At 37.7% G+C, this 23908-nt stretch overlaps 1 protein-coding gene and 1 long non-coding RNA gene across 2 annotated transcripts; one reads left to right on the top strand and one right to left on the bottom strand.

Moving 5' to 3' along the window:
- The first annotated feature begins 5090 nt into the window (after positions 1–5090).
- Positions 5091–23357, top strand: LOC119084711 (vegetative cell wall protein gp1-like). Its single transcript, XM_037194791.1, has 4 exons — positions 5091–5411; positions 12361–12493; positions 15328–15579; positions 23220–23357. The coding sequence occupies exons 1-4, from the start codon at positions 5409–5411 to the stop codon at positions 23279–23281; spliced, it is 450 nt and encodes a 149-aa protein (XP_037050686.1). The 5' UTR covers positions 5091–5408; the 3' UTR covers positions 23282–23357.
- LOC119084713 lies at positions 12832–16776 on the bottom strand. The gene is made up of 3 exons (XR_005089120.1): positions 16537–16776; positions 14181–14186; positions 12832–12842 (listed from the first exon to the last, which is right to left on the bottom strand). It is a non-coding gene; the product is annotated as an uncharacterized LOC119084713 (long non-coding RNA).
- Positions 23358–23908: the final 551 nt, after the last annotated feature.

Here is a 23908-nt window from a genome sequence, read left to right as displayed (position 1 = left end):
TAGATACCTTAGAGATGGAGCCTTGCAACGATTCACAATCCACCCGAATCAACACGCATACCAACCTCTAAAATCAGCAGAAAGTGCACTACATCAGTTCGTTAGCAGAGCTGAAAATGCAATCAACCACAACCAATTCGCTCTAGGAGGACTCATTGATCTATCAAACGCTTTCAGTAATATGACATACTTATCCATTATCAACTCATGTTACGAGCACGGCGCAGATAGAACCACAACTAGCTGGATTTATGCCATGTTAAGCAGTAGAGTTGTATCAGCGCGTCTAGGCCCAGTCACCATGAGTATCGTTGCCTACAAAGGCTGTCCACAAGGAGGGGTGCTGCCACCACTTCTCTACATTTTAGTAAAAGATAGCTTACTTAAACTACTGAACGATTCAGGTTACTTCTCTCAAAGTTTTGCCGATGATCTATCTATTCTGCTAGTTGGTTTATTCGTAAGCACCTTATGTGACCTAATGCAGTCGGCCTTCAGATTAATTGAAAGTTGGTGTAATCAACAGGGCCAGGAGGTGAATGCTGAGAAAACCCAGCTCATACTATTTACTAAGAAAAGAAAAATTGAAGGTTTTAAAGCTCCAATTATCTTCGGCAAAGCGATTACGCTCTCCCATATGGTTAAAATTCTGGGCGTCATACTTGATCCCAAACTAAACTGGATTCCTCACCTTAAATACCGCTTGCACAAAGCATTAGCAACCTTATGGAGATGCCGAAGTGCGATTGGCAAAAATTGGGGCCCGAAATCTATGCTATGGATCTATATTGCTATAGTAAGACCCATGATCACTTACGCAGCATTTATTTGGTGGCCTAGATGTCACATAGCTATCGTTCAGAACCAGCTTGCAAAGATTCAAAGACTTGCACTGCTAAGCATCACAGGGGCAATGAAGTCAACTCCCACAATCGCTCTTGAAGCCTTACTTAATATCGCGCCTTTGCACATTCACGTAGAAGCAATAGCCAGAAATACGTGTATTAGACTTAACCAATCCTCACTACTAACAAAAAGTAATATGGGTCACGCTAGCTTGTGGAAAACAATGCTAAATGAAACGCCTAGCTTCACCCTGCCTCATGACAAAATCGTTCCTACTTTTCGATTTGATAATAAATTTAGTATAGAAGTCCCATCTCGCGACGATTGGCTAAACTACGAATCATTTACAAATGAAAACATTGTAACGTGGTTCTCTGACGGCTCTAAGTTCAACAACCGTGCAGGTGCGGGAACATTCTGTCATCAAACCCAATTTGAAAAATCCTACTCGCTAGGCTTCTACGCCACAGTCTATCAAGCGGAAACATATGGCATCTCACAATGCAGCCAGGAAATGATAACCGAAAACATCAGAGGAAAGTCGGTAATGATCTGTTCTGACAGCCAAAGCGCATTGAAGGCTATAAGCGCATACAAGATTTGCTCGTCTACCGTCCTTAAGTGTAGGGACAAGCTTCAGGAACTCGCCGAACACAATTCGGTTTGGGTCCCAGGCCACAGTAATATTCAAGGCAACGAAATCGCCGACACTCTAGCGAAAGCGGGTGCATCAAAACTAATATGCGGACCAGAACCATTCCTAAAAGGACCACCGTCATTCTATACAAATCTAATCTCTAAATGGAAAAGCAAACAGTTCAAACAACACTGGGACTCAACGAACCACGCCAGACAATCAAAAAACTGCATTAAGATCAACGCCAAGAATGCTAAATATCTTCTCTCACTTAGCAGAAAAAACATAAGGAGATTAACATCCATTCTCACTGGCCACTGCTTCCTAAATAAGCACTTGCACACTATGGGCCTATCCCCAAGTAGCTTGTGCAACAACTGCGGAGACATAGAATCAGCCGAACACTTTTTATGTAAGTGCCCCGCTTACATCTCAGCTAGAGCTGAAAGCTTTGGAGCCTACATTCTCCCATACAACATAATCTGGAGCCCTCCGCGCAGCAATATTTTGGATTATCTAAATCGCACAGCTAGGATTTAGGTAACCCTGTGGGTATGCACAACAGGCCCATTAGAGGCTTAGGTGCTGAAGTTTCGCTTCACCCACTCTAACTAACTAACTAACTATATAAAAATAAACTGATTAACAACTGTAATGCATCTGTTGTTTCCCATATTGCACAACCCTCAAATGCAACTTTTGTTTGACGTATTGCACAACGCTGGCAACCCTAATATGCAACTGTTGTTTCCCATGTTGCCCGACGCTTATATGATAGTAACACAACTGTTATTTCATACGCAATACTCAAATATAAACTGTTGTTTCCAATGTTGCACAGCGCTGATACGACTGAAATGTAACTGTTATTTCACACAGTGCAAGAGACTTCTGTAAACTGTTATTCCTCATATTACAAGACGCTTGTACAACTGTTGTTTCAAAGGCTATAAGACAATTTTGTAAACTGTTGATACACATGTTATACAACAAACTTATATTTGTTGTTTCAACTCGGTCGCAACAGTGGAATCCACGATTAATCTACTGTTGCACCAAGTTATAAGAACAAAATTTCAACCCCGGTTTACAACAGTTTGGTGCAACTGTTCCGCAACGTTGTAAGGATGTAATTCAACTTGTACACAACTCTTGCTGCAAGATTTACTGCAACCTACAACCTCAGACCTATATTGCTATTTGGGCTAACAACTTGATAGTTGACTATCGATAGTTGATAGCAGACTAACAACTTGATAGTTGACTAACAAATTTGATAGTTGACTAACAAATTTGATAGCAGACTAACAACTTGATAGTTGACTATCAAATTTGATAGTTGACTATCAAGTTGTTTGTCATTTATCAAGTAGGTAGTTTTTTACTCCCTTTACAACTACATCTTACGCCAGCAAAATGCCTGTTATCACATTAGCACACTTTGATTAAAAAGTGTAAGAAATTTTAATAAAAAAGTTAAATTTTTGCAGGCAATATAAGATGAATTATCTCAACTAATTTTTGAAGATTTTTTTCAAATACATGGAATTAAATGACTCAAAGAGAATATTGTAAAAATTTTACGAGTGTGACGATTGAGAGAGGCAATTTACACAGTCGATGAGCCATTGAATGGAAAGCAGCCATTTTTTGTTGAATGGGACAATGTGACGTCGATGGTATAAAACGTTGCGTACTCGTTGGTTTATGATAAACTGCCAATTCAACTCTGTTTTTCTTCCGTATCAATAACAAATCCAAAAATGCAAGCTGGCCATTCTCCTCTGGTACGACAGTAAAGTTGATTGATGGAAATTGTGAATTCAACATTTGTAGTGTTGGTTCCAATTCACAACAGAAAGAAGAATTGCCGTACAGGGTTTGTTTGACTTACGCTCCCAGAATAACAAACAAACTTAAATCGATATTTCGGAAACAGAAGTTACAAATTGTTTACCGGACCCAAAGTAAACTTTCCAATTTTCTCGGAAGTACTAAAGACAAACCGAAAAAATTGGAAAAATCTGGCATTTACCAAATCACCTGTAGTTGTTGTCAATCGATTTACTACGGCCAAACAAGAAGACAATTGCAAATACGGTACAGAGAACATCTTTCGAGCATCAAAAATAGCAAACCAGAGAAATCATCAGTGACCGAACACGCATTAACGAATTTACATTTGAATTTCAAAAAAGTTGATGAAGCGTTTGAAAAAGAAGAATTAAAATTGCTAAAGGTGATAATGAACCCTATGCGTTTAGATGCATACGAAAGTTACTACATTCATAGACATGTAAAGATCAAACCGAATGTTGATCTGATGAACACTGATAATGGCAATGTATCGTCGTATCTATTCAATTGTATAAGGTAATGATAGGATATGTATGTATAATTTGAACTTGAACTTGAACTTTGATAATTGGGTTTTGATTTAGTTGTGTGTCGCTGATGATGAAAAATAGATCTTTCGAAATGCATTCGACTTAAAAAAAATTTAATTTTATTAATAAATTAAAAGTTCACCCGTGGAATCAATAAGGGATCATCCATAAAGGACGTCCGCAAAACCTTACAAAGTGAATAAAGTAAAATCGTCGAAAACTGTCATAAAAACATTTTTTTATACACTTATTGATGTGACCTATCCCCCCATTTAGTGGGGTATTTTGGGGGGTAGGCCACATAAAAATGGTTAAAAAGTGTCAGGATATATGAGTATTGCGAAATTAACTTTGTAAGGTTTTGCGGACGTCCTTTATGGACGATCCCTAAAGGAGTTTTATTTATTTCCCCAGTAATTTAAAACCACTAAAAACATGTCTTGTCCACGAAAGGTCGAATAAATTTTTTTGAAGGTCACCGTGCTGCTTCTTGCTTCTTGTCGCTAAAACCACATGATTTTATTCAAAATTTGAGTGTTATTTTGCATTTATATGGTAGTGATGAAACAATGGTTGATGTGAATGATGCTAGTGCTAAGTAAGGGGTCGTCCATAAAGGACGTCCGCGCTTAGGGGGGTTGTTTACTCCGTTCGTTTTTAACTTAAAGTGGACGTCCTTCGGTGAAGGGGGGTACTCAAAAACGGACATAGTGTGGTAAGGGGGATGGGGTGTCGAAGATCCAGTAGAAAACGCTGACGGATTTTATGGACGGCCCCCAAGTGAAAAAAATAGAAACAAGAATAGACCGGCTATAAGCCTAGTGAGGTCTTTTTTCTTTATCTCAATTTTCTCACTTCTCGAGATACCAACTACCAAATACGTGAGTTATAAATAGGCAAGCAGCCCAAATAATTTCATCAGTCGGTGTGCAGCTCTTAAACAGTTAACATCTCTACCATCTATCTATCAGCAAGATAGTCAACTACCAGTTTGGTAGTTAACTACCAAAAATTCAAGCTTTAAATAGGCTAGCAGGAAGAATAATTTCGTTAGTTGGTGTGCAGCTCTCCAATAGTACACATCTCTGCCGAAAATTACGTTTGGTAGTAAATTATAATATTGGTCGTCACCAATAAAAAAAATTTAGAATTGCAGTGTCAACTCTGAGGTATCGGTTACCAGATAACAAATAATAATGATTTGCCTGGTGTTGATTTGCTCATAGTAGCAAAGTGTCACGTATTTGGCTGTGTAATCGCCATAATTATAATTTGTGACACAGACACATGGACGGACGGACAGACGGACGGACGTACAGATGAAGTGTCTACAATAGGTTCTTTTTTTAAGAAAAAAGACCTAAAAATTAGCTAACCTCATCGGTGCCACCTCTAAATTGTTGTTAATGTTGTTGACTTACACATAGGATTCTTATAAATACGGTGCGAAATCATTCGACAACCACTTGTGATCTTCATTAGTTCTGACAATCATTTGTTGAAATTAAATTATTCAAATTTGTGGATATTGAGGCAATATGGTAAGCAAACAATGAACGATTAAACAAAGGAAAATGTAGCATTTTATGATTGAAAACATTTACGAGAAACTGAGTGAATTTCCAACCAAATAAGTGATTTGGGTGATCTGAATTTTTACGATTATTACTCAGCCTAGCTAACAAATATATTCATAATGTGACCTTGAAAATATTAAGTTGATTGCTAAAACGAATGGCAGTTCCGCAGTGAACTTTTGTTAGCATTTAGCATATTGTGTCGACTATTTACGTTTCATGTAGAAACTAATACTTTCGCGACAGTAAGTAATGGTTACACTTATGTTTGCTGCATACAGTGATACAGTGATATATTTTATGGTACGGTGACTGTATCGATACAGTCACCGTACCCTAAAATATTGGCATGTATTTTTTTTGCAGCAGCAAATTTATTTTTTTCATCTGCAAATTTATTAGTGCCTAAGCAGCAGATTTATTGTTCTCTCAGCAGAAATACTAGGCCCCACCTTATGGGTGGGTCAGGTCCCTTGACTGTGTGATTTTCTCAATCAATTTTTGCGACATCGATTCTCATGCGATCGTAACCCTAAATATTCGTAACTTGGCAGTTGCGAAAATACGAAAATCTGCACCTGAGCGTCGATTCTCGTGAATTTAAGAATTCCAGTTGTCACCTTTACGCGTTAAGAATTCTTAAATTCACGGCAATCGGCGCACTACTTATTTTCTTATAAATTGCGCATTCCTTTTATTTTATTCAAAACAAAGTTTTAAAAAACAAGGCGAGCTATGCCTTACATTTTCAAACGATCTTAAGGCCAGTTCATGGTCGCATATATCGCAAAAATGTATGCGAGTATGAACTGGCCTTAAGTGATATTGTCTGCTATAAACGGTGGTGAAAATATTTTCTTGCTTGAACAAAAATGAAACTCGTGTGCAAAGCACACACTCTTGTCTTAAAATTACTCAAAAAAAATCTTTTCGAAATAACGTCTAGTTTAGTGCTCAAATACTTTCCATCAACGATCCTAAGCCTCAGGAATTTTAGTCCTCGTCGATTAACATTTTTCTATGGAAATCCTTGCTTCGCTCTGTTTGTAAAGCTCACACTCGTTGAAATTTTCTAAAATACTTCGTATGATAAGGAGACTATTATGGGACTCTTAATGTCAAAAGTAAAGAGACCCATAATGTCAAAATAAAGCAAAGTTGACGTTTTCGTGATATAATTTTTCAATGAATTTCGGGGCATAATTCCTCTAGGTAGTCTACCTCTATGACTATTATATTATATAGACAGATAATCTAGTTATTTTTGAAATCCGTTGCGGATTACTTAAGTTATTGTGTTATCAAGCGACGAGAGGAAAACGTTTTGGGAATATCTGTAAGATCACTCGTTCGTTGCAGCCCACCATCGAACTTAATTCCCCGTCGAATAAAAGTTTTTTGTAATCCGTTAAGAATTACTCAAGTTGTCGTGTTATCAAGCGACAAGACAACAATTCTTTTGGGAATTCCTCAGAGATCACCCGTGCGTTATAGCCCATCTTCGAACTTAACTTCAGGAATTTAATTCCCCGTCGAATAAAAAAAGTTCTTGGAAATCCGTTGAGGATTGCTCAAGTTATCGTGTTATCAAGCGACAAGACAAAAATTGTTTTAAGAATTCCTTAGAGATCTCCCGCACGTTATAGCCCATCTTCGAACTTAATCTCAGGAATTAAATTCCCCGTCGAATAAAAAAAAGTTTTTGGAAATCCATTGAGAATTAATCGAGTTATCGTGTTTTTATTTATGCGTATGGTTCCAAATTACAAAAACTTCTTACACCAAAAACTATCAAAAAGATAACAAAAAAAAGACAACAAAAAAGACCAAATTAAGCTCAAACGAAAATATCACAGATAAATTAAGTCACTCACTTCATAAATTCAAATCCAGGTTTTCAAACCACAAAATTGATTCCGTAGTCATTGAATGTATCTCAGATATGCCACCTGAGAATCGTCTAGCAGGACAGTCATTTATGATGTGACTCATTGATTGTATCGATGAACGGTCGCAATCGCACAATGGAGAGTCCACATAACTCCATTGAAACATTTTCTCTGCACAGCACCCATGTCCGGTGCGCAGTCGATTTATTGTTTTCCAAAGCTTACGGGGCATACACAAGCCAGGAACAGCTTTGGTTGGGTCGTCGATGAGAAATTTGTTTTCAAAATCCGGGCATTCCATCCATTTTTGTCGCCACCGCTCCTCAATGGAATAGTGTTCGTCAGTGACAATATGATCCTTCCAAATTGGGCGTCTGGAACTGAGTCGATGCGGTGGTGGGTTCGTCAAGTCATTTACGATCGGCAATCTGTCGGCGTGTTGGTCGTTCATACACTGAAACCAGATTCTCTGAGCGGCCTTTTCTCTCCTCAGTTCAGGAGGAGCAATGTTTGACAGCACCGGTAGCCAAGGACGTGGCGTTGATTGCACTGACCCCGTGATAATTCTCATGGTTTCGTTTAATTGCGTGTCAATTTTATCTACGTGTGCGCATTTGTACCAAACAGGCGCCGCATATTCAGCCGTCGAGTAAACGAGTGCCAGTGCCGTAGTTCGTAGCGTGTGCGCATTCGCTCCCCAATCTGTGCCAGCCACTTTCCTCAGTAGATTATTTCGTGACTTTAGTTTTTGATTCAGCTTTTCAGAATGAAACCGATAAGACAATGGTCGATCTAGGTGGACTCCCAAGTATTTCGGGTTTTTGTTGTGTTTAATCGTCTCGTTTCTGGCACGAATGTTCAGTTCGGCGTCGGCCATTTGGTTGTTGAGATGGAACGCACAACTTTCCGTTTTTTCTGCATTCAAGCACAGATGCCAATCCGTATAGAATTTGTCCATTGTTTCCAAATCGTCAGTTAAGATCGTTTCCGCGTCAGCAAGATCGACAGTTTGCATTGCCAATGCCAGATCATCGGCAAAAGGAAATTTCCTTGACATCGTTTCCGGCATGTCATTGATATATAGGTTGAAATATGCAGGATTAGCCGCCCCACCTTGCGCAAAGCCGTTGCTGAGTTTCTTCCATCGACTACTGGACTCACCGACGAAAACTCTGTAGTAGCGATTGCTGAGCATGCTGTTCACTAGATTGCCAATTTTCTTGCTCGGGACGGCCTTGAGAAATTTGACCATGAAGCCCAGTCTCCACACAGTATCGTAGGCCGTCGATAGATCCACCAGCACCACTGACGTCTTCAGTTGCATTTCAAAACCAGCCTCAATAAACGATGTTAGAGCGAGGACTTGTTCTGTACAGCTACGATTTTGCTGAAAGCCAGCAAACTCTGGTGGTAGTGTATCGTCGATGAGACATTTTGTACGACCTATGATCAGTTTTTCCATCAACTTGTACACAACGCTAAGTAGTGCAATCGGCCGGTATGAATCAGGCAGCTCAGGATCTTTTCCGTGTTTGAGTATCGCGATGACATTTGCCTTCATAACTAACGGCGGAAGAGTCGCTGTTTTGAAAATCTTGTTACAAAATTTCAGCAGCCAGATTCTCGCTCGATTCCCCAGGTGTTCGGGGTACATTCCGTCGATTCCTGCAGCTTTTCCACCTTTCGTTGATCTGATGGCTTCATTTAATATAGAGGAATTAAATGAAGCCATCAGAGGTGAAAGGATGTTCCAAATCAGGGTTTTCTTGAAGAGCAGCTTTAATTCTACGCAGCTCGGATTTCATTTTTCGTTTAGTTATTTTGTTTCCCTTGCATTTAGTAGAATTTTGTTTTATTTTGGACGAAATTTTTTCTGGGTCGACGTTACTTTCGATACGCACCGGATTGGCTGCTTCTCCAAGCTTCCTTAACAGTTTCCAGCTCTTCCTGCTCGAATGTTGGAAATTCATTTCGCTCGTCGATTTTTCCCACTTCGCTCTCCTTGCTGCTGTCAGTAAATCGAGGAGCTCATCTCCTATTTCTGGATCGCCGCTTTGTTCAAAATTTCTCAGCATTTCGTCCATTTCCTGCGTCCATCCGGGAATGTAATTTTTCCGAAACCCCCTGAGTATGCACTGTTTTGCAGCAGCCTTGATAATACCGAGGAATCGGACGGAGTTATTTAATTCGCAAGGAATAAAACGTATAGCAGCGTCAACTCGTTTGGCGAAGTTACTCCAATCGGCTTTTGTAAAATTCCACCTTGGCTTTTGCTTGGTCTTTGCGAAAAAGATTTTCTTGCCTACTTGCAGTAAGATCGGCCGATGTTGACTTCGGGGAAAATCTTCCAACACTTTTCTTGACACTGGCAGCGGTCGGTCAAAGCGGTCTCTTGAGACAAAACAAAGGTCGGGATTATATCCTTGTCTCCACCTAGCTGAGAAAAATGTTGATCTGTCTTTTGCGTCGAAAACCAAGAATAGGTTCTGTGAATCACTCCATTCTTTCAATGCATCTCCATTTGCGTCATTTGAGTTATATCCCCAACTTAAATGGTGGCTGTTAAAATCTCCCAAGGAGATGGATGGATGGCGCAAAAAGTTGTTCGGTACAGGCACAGTCGTCCAAAGTGGATTTGGTGGCTTATAAACATTGGTTATGATGTGACCAGCTACTTCGATCACAATCCTAAAGATATCATTTTCGCTGCTCGATTCCAACACTTTCACATCCGCTATATCGTTTCTAACGTACGTAGCAGATCCATACACTGGACTCAGCAAATATGCGACGACTTTGTATCCGTTCACAAATCCTCTTGTGTGATATTCTTCTCCTCTGTTTATGTGTGTCTCCTGAACTGCAATTACATCAGCTTTATGATCGACAGCCTTTCGGCTAAGGTATTCTGACTTCGACGAAGATGCTCCCTCAATGTTGATCTGGTAAATATTCAGACTGCATCCAACGTTGATATGATCCATAATGGCTGTATTTTCTTCTTGTTAATTTGTAGAGTTGATGTGGAAGGTTGTAATAGTGCCGTGAGGTTACAATGTGTAACAGGTGCGGCTCCTTTGTGTTGATATTTTGTCGGTTTAATTACTCCGGCGAACCGTTTAGTTAAACTTGATCAGTTCGGGCCTGATTATTAAAAATAATTGCGGCTATCAACATCCAAACACGAAATCCAAGAAAACATTGATGCGTGAGCGATGAAGTTTCCCAAAATCATCGGCTATTTTGTTCGTTCTTAGACTTCCACAGTCCAATTTGTTTACGTTTTGTGCATGCGTTGGAGGTTACGTTGTGTGATCGTCTGTGATGTTCACGAAAAACTTGTTGATATGATGCTCATTTGCTTGATCTTCATATTTATCATATTATATTTATCTTCATAGTTATCGTGTTATCAACAATGAACAATGAACAAAGTGTGACAAACATTTTCTGTATTTAAGGTTTTTGGTCATACATTCATGTATTTTCAATCATAGCATAGTAGTGAACATTGTGTGACAGACATTTTAGAGTGTTCATCATCCGTAAGACCCATGACTTTCAGTCAAGGGAATTATGTCAAAAAATCTGCAAAATTTCTAGCAAATTTTTGGGAGCATTTTTATTCTTTTGTCTGCAAATTTATTGTTTCCTGAGGAGCACATTATTGAAATAAATCTGCAAAATTTTTTCTTCAGGAGCAATATTGTTGACTTTCAAGTTTTATGTAGAAGAAGAAGCTTAAATTTTCGGTACAATGAATGACACAGACTAATTATTAGACGATGGGAGAGAAAAAAAATTTACTCCTAAGTTACCAACACCGTTCCGGCGCCCGGCTCGCGTTGCGGCCCTCCGCTTCGCTCCGGGGCGATGGGCCGGATCGCTCGGCGTGTTAAAACGCTTTTTATGCGCAATGAAAATTGGTATTCATTTCGTAAAAAAAAAGGATTCTGTAGGGACGAACTAAATTCTTTTCCGTTACATTTCGTAAAAGGATGAATTCCCTAGGAACCAACAAAACGCCTTTACGGCGGAAAATCTTGAGAAACTGAAGAAAATATTGAGTTCTTCCACATGAATGGAACTATTTTCTCATTTTTATACCCGTTTTTTTAGCTGTTTAAATAGGAATTTATGAACAAGGCAAAGAATGATAATGTAAGTGATTTTAAAGGGCGAATAGCTTTTCAGCAGAGAATGAAGTAAAAGAAATGAAGAGTTTCACAGTAAAGGCTTTTGATACGAATAGGTGTTTCGTACGGGTCGGCGTTAGCTATGTTTTGCCTATCGAAGCTGAATTTTGCAGCTGAAAATTGTCCCAAAAAATTAATAATTTTTCTGATTTCGAAACAATGATTTTGCTTATTGCTAAAGAATAATTTTCCCTCTCACTAACCAATAATTTTGCAGATTCCAAAACTATAATTTTGCTTATCGCTGAAGAATAATTTTGCCTAACAATAAACAATAATTTTGCTGTTAAAAATTGCTCCAAAAAAAAAATTTTGCTGAATGCAAAAAAATAAAATTGCTTTACAAAAAAAAAAAAAAATTGCAGATGTGAAAAAATAAATTTGCTGCCAAAAGAATAAAATTGCAAGTAAAACTACAGTGAACGACATCTCAAATGTCTCACTGTCATTTTTTTCAGAGAATGTTATTGTGAATTTGCAATGACACAATAAAATTCTCAGAAAAATTTGTCAGTGAGACATTTGAGATGTCGTTCACTGTAATAAAATTGAAGAAAAAAAAGAATAAATTTGCTGATGAAAAAAATAATTTTGCTTTTTTAAAAGAATAAATTAGAGGGACAAAAAAATATATCCCACACGGACAACTTAAGATCACTTTTCCACTAGGTCAACTCTCCTTCATTTACCTTTCGACTGTAGAATATAAAACAAGTCCAATTCTTGCAAACTTTACTCTCTGTTGGAATTTTCTACTTTCCACCATTCTCGAAAATATGGTCAATCCACTTAAACAAAGGTAAGATTAGCTTAACTGTTTTTTTATAGTTAATAGTTTTGCTGCTGTGTGCCTTTGCTACGGCTTCTCCTAGCCCTAATTACAACTATCCAAAACCGGACATACCATTTTCTGACTCTCCCTCAGAAATCACAGATCCTATTTCGCCATCACAAACGCCACGTAAGTTATTCAAAATTTATTTTTTATGCCTACAACAATAATTTTAAGCCTATATTTAGGCGCAAAAAATTCATTTTTTTGATGATTTGTTTGAACTAAAATCTTTTTTCTTGAAAACCCATTACTCATTGTGAGTCATAACTTAACACACTTGGATACAGATTGAATAAATTTATGTAATCTGCTCAGGTTTCTTCAAGTGGTATAAGTTATCACACACAGACCAAATTTTCCTTTAAAAGTAACATTTTTTAATGGTTTAAAAAAGAGTTTGGTTCAGAGAAATCATTAAAAAAAACGAATATTTCTCCGCCCAAATGAAGGCTACAAATTTGCAAAGGGTTCACTGCTCTTAAATATCAAACAAGTAATTAAACAAATATTTAATTAAACCATAAATTAAGTATTAAACAAATTCGAAGAATGATGGACTGCATATTAAAAAATTATTTGCTTAACCTCTGTCTAAAATGTTTATTTTGACGATTTGGAAGATTGATGATCCAAATTGTCACCCTTGGCAACCACAGCGCATCTCACTCAAACAGAGTGTGAGCTGTGTGGAATTCATTGAAAACGTGGAATTCCTATTAAACGAGACAAACGAGATGTTGACCACTGTACGCCATTTTATCTGCCGAAAACAGATATATCAAGATAAACAAATTTACCCTACAGAGACAACATCGAGATTATCGTTCTAGGCGGATAATAGTATATTAAAACACGATGTGATAAGGAGAGTCATTTTTGAGTATGTTATACATATACCGAGAAGAATACAAACAAACAATATTTACAACAAGTGAGCCGCCTCACTCGTTGTAAATATTGTTTGTTTGTGTTCGTCTTGGTATATGTATATAGAAAACGATGAAGTTCTCATTGAATAAAAACGCCAACCGATTCCATAAAATGAACAATTATTTATTTGATTCACAGTGATGTGAAATACAAGTGTTGTCCTTTCTACGTTTCGCCTACGACATTTAACCTCGTTGTTTGAGAGAACGATGAGCATCATCGTTCGACATCTAATTGACATATAATACTCGCCCTACCGATTATACGGTAACTCGTTCCCACATGTATAACATATAGAGGTGTGCGCCGCCGAGTTCAGCAGGAGGTACTCAGCCGAGCGCCGCCGCCGATACAAAAATATGACATCAGCCGCCGCCAGCCGCCGCCAGCCGCCGACTGTTTTCATCAGCTGGACAACAAAATAAGTTTAGGACATCATTCAACTAAATATCACGATTTTAAATTTCTCCGATGGAGCTTAGCGTTTCTTGCAATCGCAAATCTTCGTTCTTAACGCGTTATGTCTTTTAAAAGCATAATTTCTATTATTGTTTAGGTATATGGATTCCATATTATGGAATATTCCATCGATATAAAACGGTTCGATCAGTGCTGTTAAACATCATGTATGTTTAACGTAAACTTCCTTCTGAGAAAGCGCGTGGAATGATAAGAAAATTGCGATTTTTACTTATTATTATAATTTGCCGTAAAACATTCGATTTATAAGTCGATTGACAATACAATTTGTATGGAAAAATTCCTTATAATTTCCTCGTTTTACGTCAACTTAAAACTAAATTAAAATCGCAATATGCCTTAATGTCATATTACAAATATCTTGTGTTGAATTTGTATTTTTTTAAAAGAAATTTTAGTCGACTCTTACCTCACCTTGCATTTCAAGAAGAGTTTTTTTTACTCTCTAGTGAGTCACTACTGACTAGTCCTAGGACCGACTTTACCAACTTTACGACATTTACGTATTTATTATACATGTTCTTTTTTGAGTGATAAAAATTCCACTCCTTGAAGAAAAGACGATGTAGCTCAGTATTTTGTCTGTCTTTATTTTCTGCCAAATATTTCGCGCATCACATTGGATGGCATCTTCAGTGGCTGTAGAACATACAGTATTTATTATAACGTGTAAATCGTATGTGGAATGAATAACGTCGATTGGATTGTAAATTAAACTAAACTAAACTTTTTAAAGCTCTTGCGATCCACAGAATCTGCATTTTCCAGACTTATCATTATATCTCGTAATTACGTTTCCATATAGTTATGAATATTTTGCGCTATCTGTAACAATATGTCCAGACCTACCTGTGACTCTTTCGAGTTACGTACTTTATGGGCCATCCCTCTGCATTTTATGAAAAATAAACTCGAGTCGTGCCACTAAAGTAATTAGTTTTTAACAACGAACTTTAGAAGTTTCATTGTTCTTTCGACTATTAGCAAAACCAGTTTATTGGTATCTTCGAATTAAATTTCCAAAGATTCATTTGAAAGAAATGAAGTTGGTCGAGTTGGATAGGCGCTGGATTTATGAACCAGAGGTTGCTAGTTCAAGCCCAGCTGTGGACATTATGAGCGAAAATGCTTTCACTTCAGATTTTGATGTCTAGTATGTTTCACTAAATAAAAATTAAACTTTGTTGACTTTACATCAGAGTTCACAGGAACTCATAATTTTTGTATTAGAAATGAAGTAGGTATTCTTATGACTAACTATCTGTAAAAACATTAACTTTTCTATGAATTTTTAGATTTTTTTTTAAATTATTCATAATATATCGGCGCGCCGCGGCTGAACCGAGCCGCCGAGAAATATCGTTTTCGGCGCGCCGCCGCCGGCACATCTACACTCGGCTAGCCGCCGCCGAGAATTTTTGACTGGCGCACACCTCTAATAACATACTCAAAAATGACTCTCCTTATCACATCGTGTTATAATGTACTATTATTGAAGAGAAAAACTGCAGACTTCATCAATTAAGAAACAATTTTATTTTGTCAAAAAGCGAGATCTCCAACAACAACAGCACGACCATCAAAATTAGATGATGAATATTTACCACCATCAACATCACCAAAACCATCACCAACATCACAACCACCACCACCACCACCACCAACACCACCACCACCACCACCACCAACACCACCACCACCACCACCAACACCACCAACACCACCACCACTACCACCATCACCATCACCACCACGACCACCACCACGACCACGACCAGATAATGAATATTTACCACCCACAAGTAAGTTTCTTTTATTTCCTTGACTGAAAGTCAGGTTCTTATACCAGAAAATACCGAAATACGTGGGACCTGACCTGACCTGACCTGACACAATCAAGCCAAAAAAAGCTTCCAACAGTCCAAAGATCATTCTAGTCCAATCGAGGATCCACACAATGGATCCCCATCGTAAGTGGCAGTGGGGAGATGAACCAACTGCTCGAGCTCAAAATAACTGGTAGTGCTTGAAATTTCGCCTATGCATTTTTGAGTGGGATACGAAGTAAAGCCAAGACGGGGCAACCATCTATCGCAATCTTCAAACATATCTTCCCGTGCGACAATGCATCACAATTTTTGACTTAAGTAATCCTCAACTACGGTATCGCGATCTTCAAGTCTTTTATGAAGCCAGACAGAAAATTAGTCTACTGCGAAAGTTTAAAAACAAAGAGCCACTTCGTGCAAATTTCACTGTTAAGCAAGGCGCATCCGTCCAAGATACTTTCGAGACGGTTTAATTAATATTTAGTGATAATTAGACGATTTTATTTTGATTTTAAATTTAGTTTCAAGGAGCAAAAATTTTCACGACCATCCACACTCACAGCCTACTCCTCCAGAAAATACCGAAATACGTGGGTAACAAAAAAGTTCACTGTGATTGGAAATGTATGAAATGGTATGAAAAACGTTAAATATTGGTGAAGAATTGTCTTGAAGGCACGATAACTTGAGTAATTCTCAACCAATTTGGATGAATCCTTTTTCAATTGTGTGGAATTAAAATCCCGAGGCTAAGTTCGAAGATGGGCTATGTAGGACTAAGGATCTGGAAACTACCTGAGAAAAACGGGATTTTACACTGTTGATTATAGCCTCAATCGAAAAAGATTGAAGATAATGTGCATGAAACAAGTAGGACTTGTAGGACTTTCAGTCATTCACGGAAAACGAATTTTCGGGGGGTGCAGCCACATGAAGAAGAATGCATCATCTGAAATATTTTATGTCTTTCAATATAAAAACGAAAATAGTTAAGGATGTTTTGTGTTTTTGGACCTAAATTTTGCAGTGGCGTGAGTTCAATGTAGCAAAATCATTTAAGTTATTTCAACAAAATGAAATTACAAAACTGAAAGTGTCGTCCAGTTTTGTTCTAGAAATAATTTCAATGTTTGTAATGAACCAATATGGCAAACACTTTAAGTTGCGTATTTTTCAATTAGATTCGAAAACACTGAACACTTTGATTATGTTAGACACAACCCAACAAAAATCTCTTCGAAAAAAGTGTGACGCAGTCTTTGAAGTACAATTTCTAAAATGAATGATATCGTTAGAGTTGACGCTTTTAGCTTCGTTACGCAAAAATTAAATTTTACACCCAATTAGTTCAAACAAGCTGGCTTAGTTTTTCTCATAATCTGCCAAATATATTTTTAGCCCCGTACGAAGTACGAAGGGGCTTATAGGATTACGATGCCGTGTGTAATTGATGGAATTCGAAGCAGACGGTAAGGGCAAAGTGTTTGCCTATGTTCATAGATGACGAATCCGCAATAAAAATTTGGGCCGTCTGTCCGTCTGTCCGTCACGTCGATATCTTGAGTAAATCAAATCCGATTTCAAAATATTTTTTTTCCCTGAAAGATAGTCAAAATAGTGAGGCTAAGTTCGAAGATGGGCATATTCGGGTCGGCCCTTCGTGAGTTAGGGCCACCTAAGTGATTTAAGGTCTTTTGGTGATATTTATGGCAAAATAAACGATGGAAATGTAAATGACACGGCAAATGATAGGTATTGTCAATACCAATCCAGGAAAAAAAAGTTTTTTAAAATCGGGTGAGTGGACCGTTCGTTTGGGCCTTAGAAGTGAAAAGCTACTAGATAGGGCCCTAGTGTATTTTACATAGAACTCAAGTAAATTTCATTCGTTTTTCGTAATTTTTGTGTCATTTGGAAGGTAATCAAAAGCCGAATAGAATGTTGTTGAAAAAAAAATTAAATTTGGGTCCTCGGACTAAGGCCGCTACTAGGGCCATATGTGTATTTTACATATAACTCGAGCAAATTTCATCCGTTTTTCGTAATTTTTGTTTCATTTGAAAGATAATCGAACACCGAATAGAATGTTGTTGAAAAAAAAATTAAATTTGGGTCCTTGGACTAAGGCCGCTACTAGGGCCCTGTGTGTATTTTACATATAACTCGAGCAAATTTCATCCGTTTTTCGTAATTTTTGTTTCATTTGGAAGGTAATCAAAGGCCGAATAGAATGTTGTTGAAAAAAATTAAATTTGGGTCCTTGGACTAAGGCCACTACTATAGGGCCCTATGTGTATTTTACATTGAACTCGAGTAAATTTCATTCGTTTTTCGTAATTTTTGTGTCATTTGGAAGGTAATCAAAGGCCGAATAAAATGTTGTTGAAAAAAAATTAAATTTGGGTCCTCGGACTAAGGCCGCTACTAGGGCCCTATGTGTATTTTACATATAACTCGAGCAAATTTCATCCGTTTTCCGTATTTTTTGTTTCATTTGGAAGGTAATCAAAGGCCGAATAGAATGTAGTTGAAAAAAAAAAATAAAATTGGATCCTCGGACTGAGGCCGATACTAGGCCCTATGTGTATTTATACTCAATAAATTAAAATTTTAGGGCTATTTGAATTTTTTGTTTTATTTGAAAGGAACGTCGTACGGGGCTTCGTAATTGCGCTATGCGCAATTTCTAAGATGTACACATTACATAATAATTTTACTTTAACTACTTTAACCGGCGCATAGGCTTACGGTCAAAGTAGGGTGACAGACGCACTAGGGTCACGTACGCAATAGATATACGGGTTTGTACGGGGCTCAGTCGCAGCAAACGCTCCGACTGTTCTGATGGCTCGTTTTTAAATCGAAACTCATCACTCAAAAAAGAACACGAAATAATTTTTACCAAAAAAAAAATTTGACTGGAAACAACCAAAATTTTACCAAAACGAGCCGTCAGAACAGTCGGAGCGTTTGCTGCGACTGAGCCCCGTCCAAACCCGTATATCTATTGCGTACGTGACCCTAGTGCGTCCGTCGCCCTACTCTTACCGTAAGCCTACTGCGCCCGTTAACGTCGGTAAAGTCAAATTCTTATGAAATGTGTACGTCTTAAAAATTGCGCAAAGCGCAATTACGAAGCCCCGTACGACATTCCTTTCAAATGTAACACAAACTACACTTCTCACTGATCAGTGACTTTGTAATTATCATTTTCACCGATTTATATTGATTTTACAAAAATCCAAAATGGCGGCCATTTTGTTAGGAGGTGGAAAGTAGTACGGCTGCTTTACATTCGTTAGTACCTTTCAATAAAAAAAAATTGAAATTCGGTCAAAGTTTACTCGAGATATTAACAAAAAACACCACCTTCACTGTACGGCCGAGTAGCCACATATAAGCTCACTCCAAGAGACCTAGCTCACGCTCCGGTGAATCGAATTTCATAAACTTTTTTTTCCCTGATTGGTACGGTCAATACCTATCTAATAAAGCAAATTTTCAAATTTCGTCAAAGTTTCGAAATTCGCTAAATTTTTGAATTTCGTCAAATTTTCGAATTTTGTCAAATTTTCGAATTTCTTCAAAATTTTCGAATTTCGTCAGCAGTGTTGACTACACTTCTACAACGACTGATATCCCAACAAAAATCTCTTCGAGAAAAGTGTGAAGTCTCTGAAGTTCAATTTCTAAAATGAATGATCTAGATATAGTTAGAGTTGACGCGTCGTAAAGTAACAGATGTTACGGAACAGACCAGCAAGAAAATTTATCTGCCACATGCGACGCAGACTTTTAGCCCCGTACGAAGTACGAAGGGGCTTATAGGATTACTATGCCGTGTGTAATTGATGGAATTCGAAGCAGACGGTAAGGGCAAAGTGTTTGCCTATGTTCATAGATAACGAATCCGCAATAAAAATTTTGTCCGTCCGTCCGTCCGTCTGTCCGTCCGTCTGTCACGTCGATATCTTGAGTAAATCAAATCCGATTTCAAAATTTTTTTTTCCCTGAAAGATAGTCAAAATAGTTAGGCTAAGTTCGAAGATGGGCGATTTTGGGTCGACCCTTCCGGAGCTGGGGCCCAATAAGTGCCTAACTGTTTTCCGAAGATATCTCTGGCCATTTAAAGGCTAGACTTGTAAGTGATACGTCAAATAAAAGGTATTTACAATACCGATCGACGAAAAAAAAAGTTTATGGAAATTGGATGACCGACTCGTGAGTTAGACCCCTTGGTGTGAACTAGGTACAGGGCGGCAACCCGTTTTTGCTTGAACGTTGGCCAAATTTGAACGGATTTAGATAGATTTTGCTTTATTAGATAGGTATTGACCGTACCAATCAGGAAAAAAAAAGTTCATGAAATTCGGTTCACCGGAGCGTGAGCTAGGTCTCTTGGAGTGAGCTTATATGAGGCTACTCGGCCGTAGAGTGAAGGTGGTGTTTTTTGTTAATATCTCGAGTAAAATTTGACCGAATTTCATGATTTTTTTTGTTTGAAAGGTACTAACGAATGTAAAGCAGCCGTACTACTTTCCACCTCCTAACAAAATGGCCGTCGGCCGCCATTTTGGATTTTTGTAAAAACAATATAAATCGGTGAAAATGATACTTACAAAGTTATTGATCAGTGGGAAGTGATTGGTTATGTGTGTGAGGTGTTTCAAGCATCCCAAATATGGATATCTATTTATAAATATATACAGCTATATTGAGCTATATAACGGTATAGATAGTTATTTTGAGCTATATACTAGCATATTTATCAGTAAATTGTTTATTTATAGGTAAATATAGGTTAATATAGGACTGAGGAAATTGTAGGTCAATTTGGTTACGTTTGAAAGGAACATCGTACGGGGCTTCGTAATTGCGCTATGCGCAATTTTAAAGACGTACAAATTTCATTAGAATTTTACTTTACCGACGTTTACGGGAAGAGTAGGGCTACGGACGAACTAGGGTCACGTGCGCAATAGATGTAAGGGTTCGTACGGGGCTCAGTCGCAGCAAACGCTCCGACTGTTCTGACGGCTCGTTTTTAATAATATTAATAAAAATAATTTTGGTTTCATTTCTGATAAAAGTCAGTTCAAAATTAACTCAATAATTTAAAAAGAAAATATTTCATGCCTTTCGGAGTTATATTTCACAGTACTGGAGAGTATTTTGATATTCGACGAGTTAATTTTAAACTGAATTTTAGCTTAAATGAAACGAAACTGATTTTTTATTAATAATTAGTTATTTGAAATAAAAACTTGCGTTGTTGGGGCGCGAACCAGTGACCTCTCGATCACCAGTCCAGAATAATCCACCTGAGCTATGGAACATGTATGCTACAAATGCCTTATGTTAATGTAAGCTACACAACGCATATTCCCGTTGATAGGTAATATACATCCCTGTAGTAGCTGTATTGTGGGTGTAACATTACATCATTGAGATATTTGCACATATGAAAACTGTGTATACAACACGTAATGTGTCATTAATAATTGAAAGATATTATTGCGACAATAATTGCGTAAAAATGAAAATCGTGCCGTATTGGGGAGCATTCAAAAATATTAAGAAAGTCTAGAAAAATGGTTCGACGAGCACAGGCTAGAGACCCGCCGACACTTTTTGACCCAACCGAGTCGCCGGTTTTTCTTAGATTGGAAGACAAAGTTTTTTTTTTAAAGAAATTTCGACTGACCGAAATCGGCGCTATTTGATCAGCCGGATTTCATTTCCGTAAGGTGGTGAGGACACGGACGTGTATGGGCTCGTAGGAAATCTGAGGTCGAGTACCTCGAAGAAAATATTACCTTCGATGATAAACGGCCGAAAAAATATAAAAATATAAAAATATAAAAAGTCCCGAAAAAAAATAGCACCGATTTCGGTCTGTCGAAATTCAAAAGAACCCTCGAAATAAAATTGAACTGAAAAAGCAGATCGAATGACTTCCATATTTTTGCAGCGTGTAGTCTATTACAATAACTAGTTCCCGCCAATTTCGTTTTTTTTTATTAAAAATTTCGAGAAGCGGACAATAAGTAAGTCGTGTTAAAGTTCTATCGTAATTGTTGTCCAATTTTCTCGAAAGATTTCGTTTTTTATTTTGAAAACGTTTCCTGAATATTCAGAACTGCTCGAAAAACCCAACATTAGCCGTAGCAGGTAATTAATGAGAGCGTCTGCTATAGGTAATTTCTTAAAAAATTACCGTCATTGAGTAACTTTTTCCAAAATTACTGACCACAGGCAATACGTTACTTTCTGTGGGTAATTTTTCCAAACATTTCCAATTATAGCTGATCTATGCAGCTGTAGTTTTGAAATCTTTTTCCTCAGTGTAATTCTCTATCTGTCACCATTCAAGAAATACCTCTAAAAGCATAATTAACTCACCCATTTCCAACTTTCGACTTTTTTCACATATGCCCCTCTGTTCTACTCGTGAAACTCTGAGACTTTGCCGAAGAAAGTAATTCTCTATCTCTCATAACCCAAAAAAATATTATTCCTTTCATCCTACGCTCGAGTAGCTCAAAATTTGGTCACTCTAATCACTCTAGCTCAAACGAATCTGCCCCGATTTTTTAAATTATTTTTTTGTTCGAATCGTGTTGCGAATACCTTTCATTTGATGGGTCACACGTCTCTGTAGGTATCACTACAGCTGAGCTACAGCCGAAAACGCGTTCCCGACCCTCGAAAACCACACTCAGAAACCACTTCGAGGCCAATAAAACAAAATTCTGGTTTTTCCTGGGATGATGGCGTATCACAATTTCATTTTTATGCCCACCCTGAGGTTCCTGCAAAATTTCATGGAGATTGGCTGACTAGTTTCCGAGATCGACCGTCGATAGATAGAAAAATCTGCGTCGCAAAGTTGCAGATGTTCAGGAACAGACCAGCAAGAAAATTTATCTGCCACATGCGACACAGATTTTTTTGGTAAAATTTTGGTTGTTTCCAGTCAAAATTTTTTTTTGTAAAAATTATTTGGCAGGTGATGAGAAAACCTAAGCCAGCTTGTTTGAACTAATTGGGTGTAAAATTTAATTTTTGCGTAACGAAGCTGAAAGCGTCAACTCTAGCGATATCATTCATTTTAGAAATTGTATTTCAAAGACTGCGTCACACTTTTCTCGAAGAGATTTTTGTTGGGATAGAAACATACAGAGTAAGTTGAAAGATTTTGATTGTTTGGGAAAAGTCAATTTCGTGTATTTTGTATGAAAAGTGTACAATTTCAAAACGATGTGTCTCCGGAAATTTTAAAGCTACATAGTCGAGTGATAGCTCGTTTTGCTCGTATTTGAAGCGCGAATAAGATAGAATAGGATTTGTGGTGATACAGGCCAAAGGAAAGAAACTTAAATTCTCGCCTATATATAGTTGCCGCGTCTCAAAAAATTTTCTTCGTTCTTTTTTTGGAAGTTAGACTGCGTCAAGTCCTCTGCTAACGCTCTGGACATGGTGTAATACCGCTCGAGTAGAACTCTTTATTATCAATGGGAACAATCGTTGCATCTTAAAACAAGAATAATTTAGTTGCTAATTTTCATTAGAGATGTAGTTTTCAAATGATTAATTTTCTGATTGTTTAACAGCTGCTCGTCCACATGAAGAAGTCGATATTGATCTAAAGTGTCTAGTTTCCTGTGTTGGTTGAGGCGTCAAAGTATCAAATCTTCAGTCGTTGGAAAAAAGAATACAAATTTCTGATTAGAAAATAAAAATCTCCATTTTTACGCATTTAAAAATCTGTCGTTTTTTTTCTTCTATTGCTGGCAGAGAAATGATAAGTTTCTTGTGGCGAGATAGAAGGAATCTGAGGTTAAAAATTGTGTATGGTATGCTTGACAGCCTATCAAGTCTCGTCCAGGTGCTGAACCGTTTTTCAGAAAATTAGAATTTTCGGAATTTAATCGTTGCGCTTTATCAACGGACTATTGCAGTATACGTGAGGAAAGTCTTCAAATGTGCGAAATTCTGAGTGCTAAGATGTAAATTTGGAATGCAAATCACAACATAGTGATTCTATTTCGTTGTTATCCTGTTGAGTGTCCTCGAATTTAGTGACACTTTGCATTATTCTACGTAAGGTACAGCAAACCTGTCTTTTTTCATTTTCGTAGCTCGGCAAGATTGATCGTCAACTGAACACCGATGATGACAAATCCCGCGTCGACATCAACTTTGTCGCGAAATTCACCAGCTTTAAATCGAATCGGGAGAACACCCTAAACTCGCGACAGGTTCTTATTGTCAGCACTAAATGAGCCTCAAATTACACATC

Source organism: Bradysia coprophila, unplaced genomic scaffold (genome assembly GCF_014529535.1).
Source record: "Bradysia coprophila strain Holo2 unplaced genomic scaffold, BU_Bcop_v1 contig_88, whole genome shotgun sequence".
NCBI lineage: Eukaryota > Metazoa > Arthropoda > Insecta > Diptera > Sciaridae > Bradysia > Bradysia coprophila.
The sequence above is the reverse complement of the archived record's forward strand: the minus strand, read 5'-3'. Positions and strand labels throughout refer to the sequence as shown.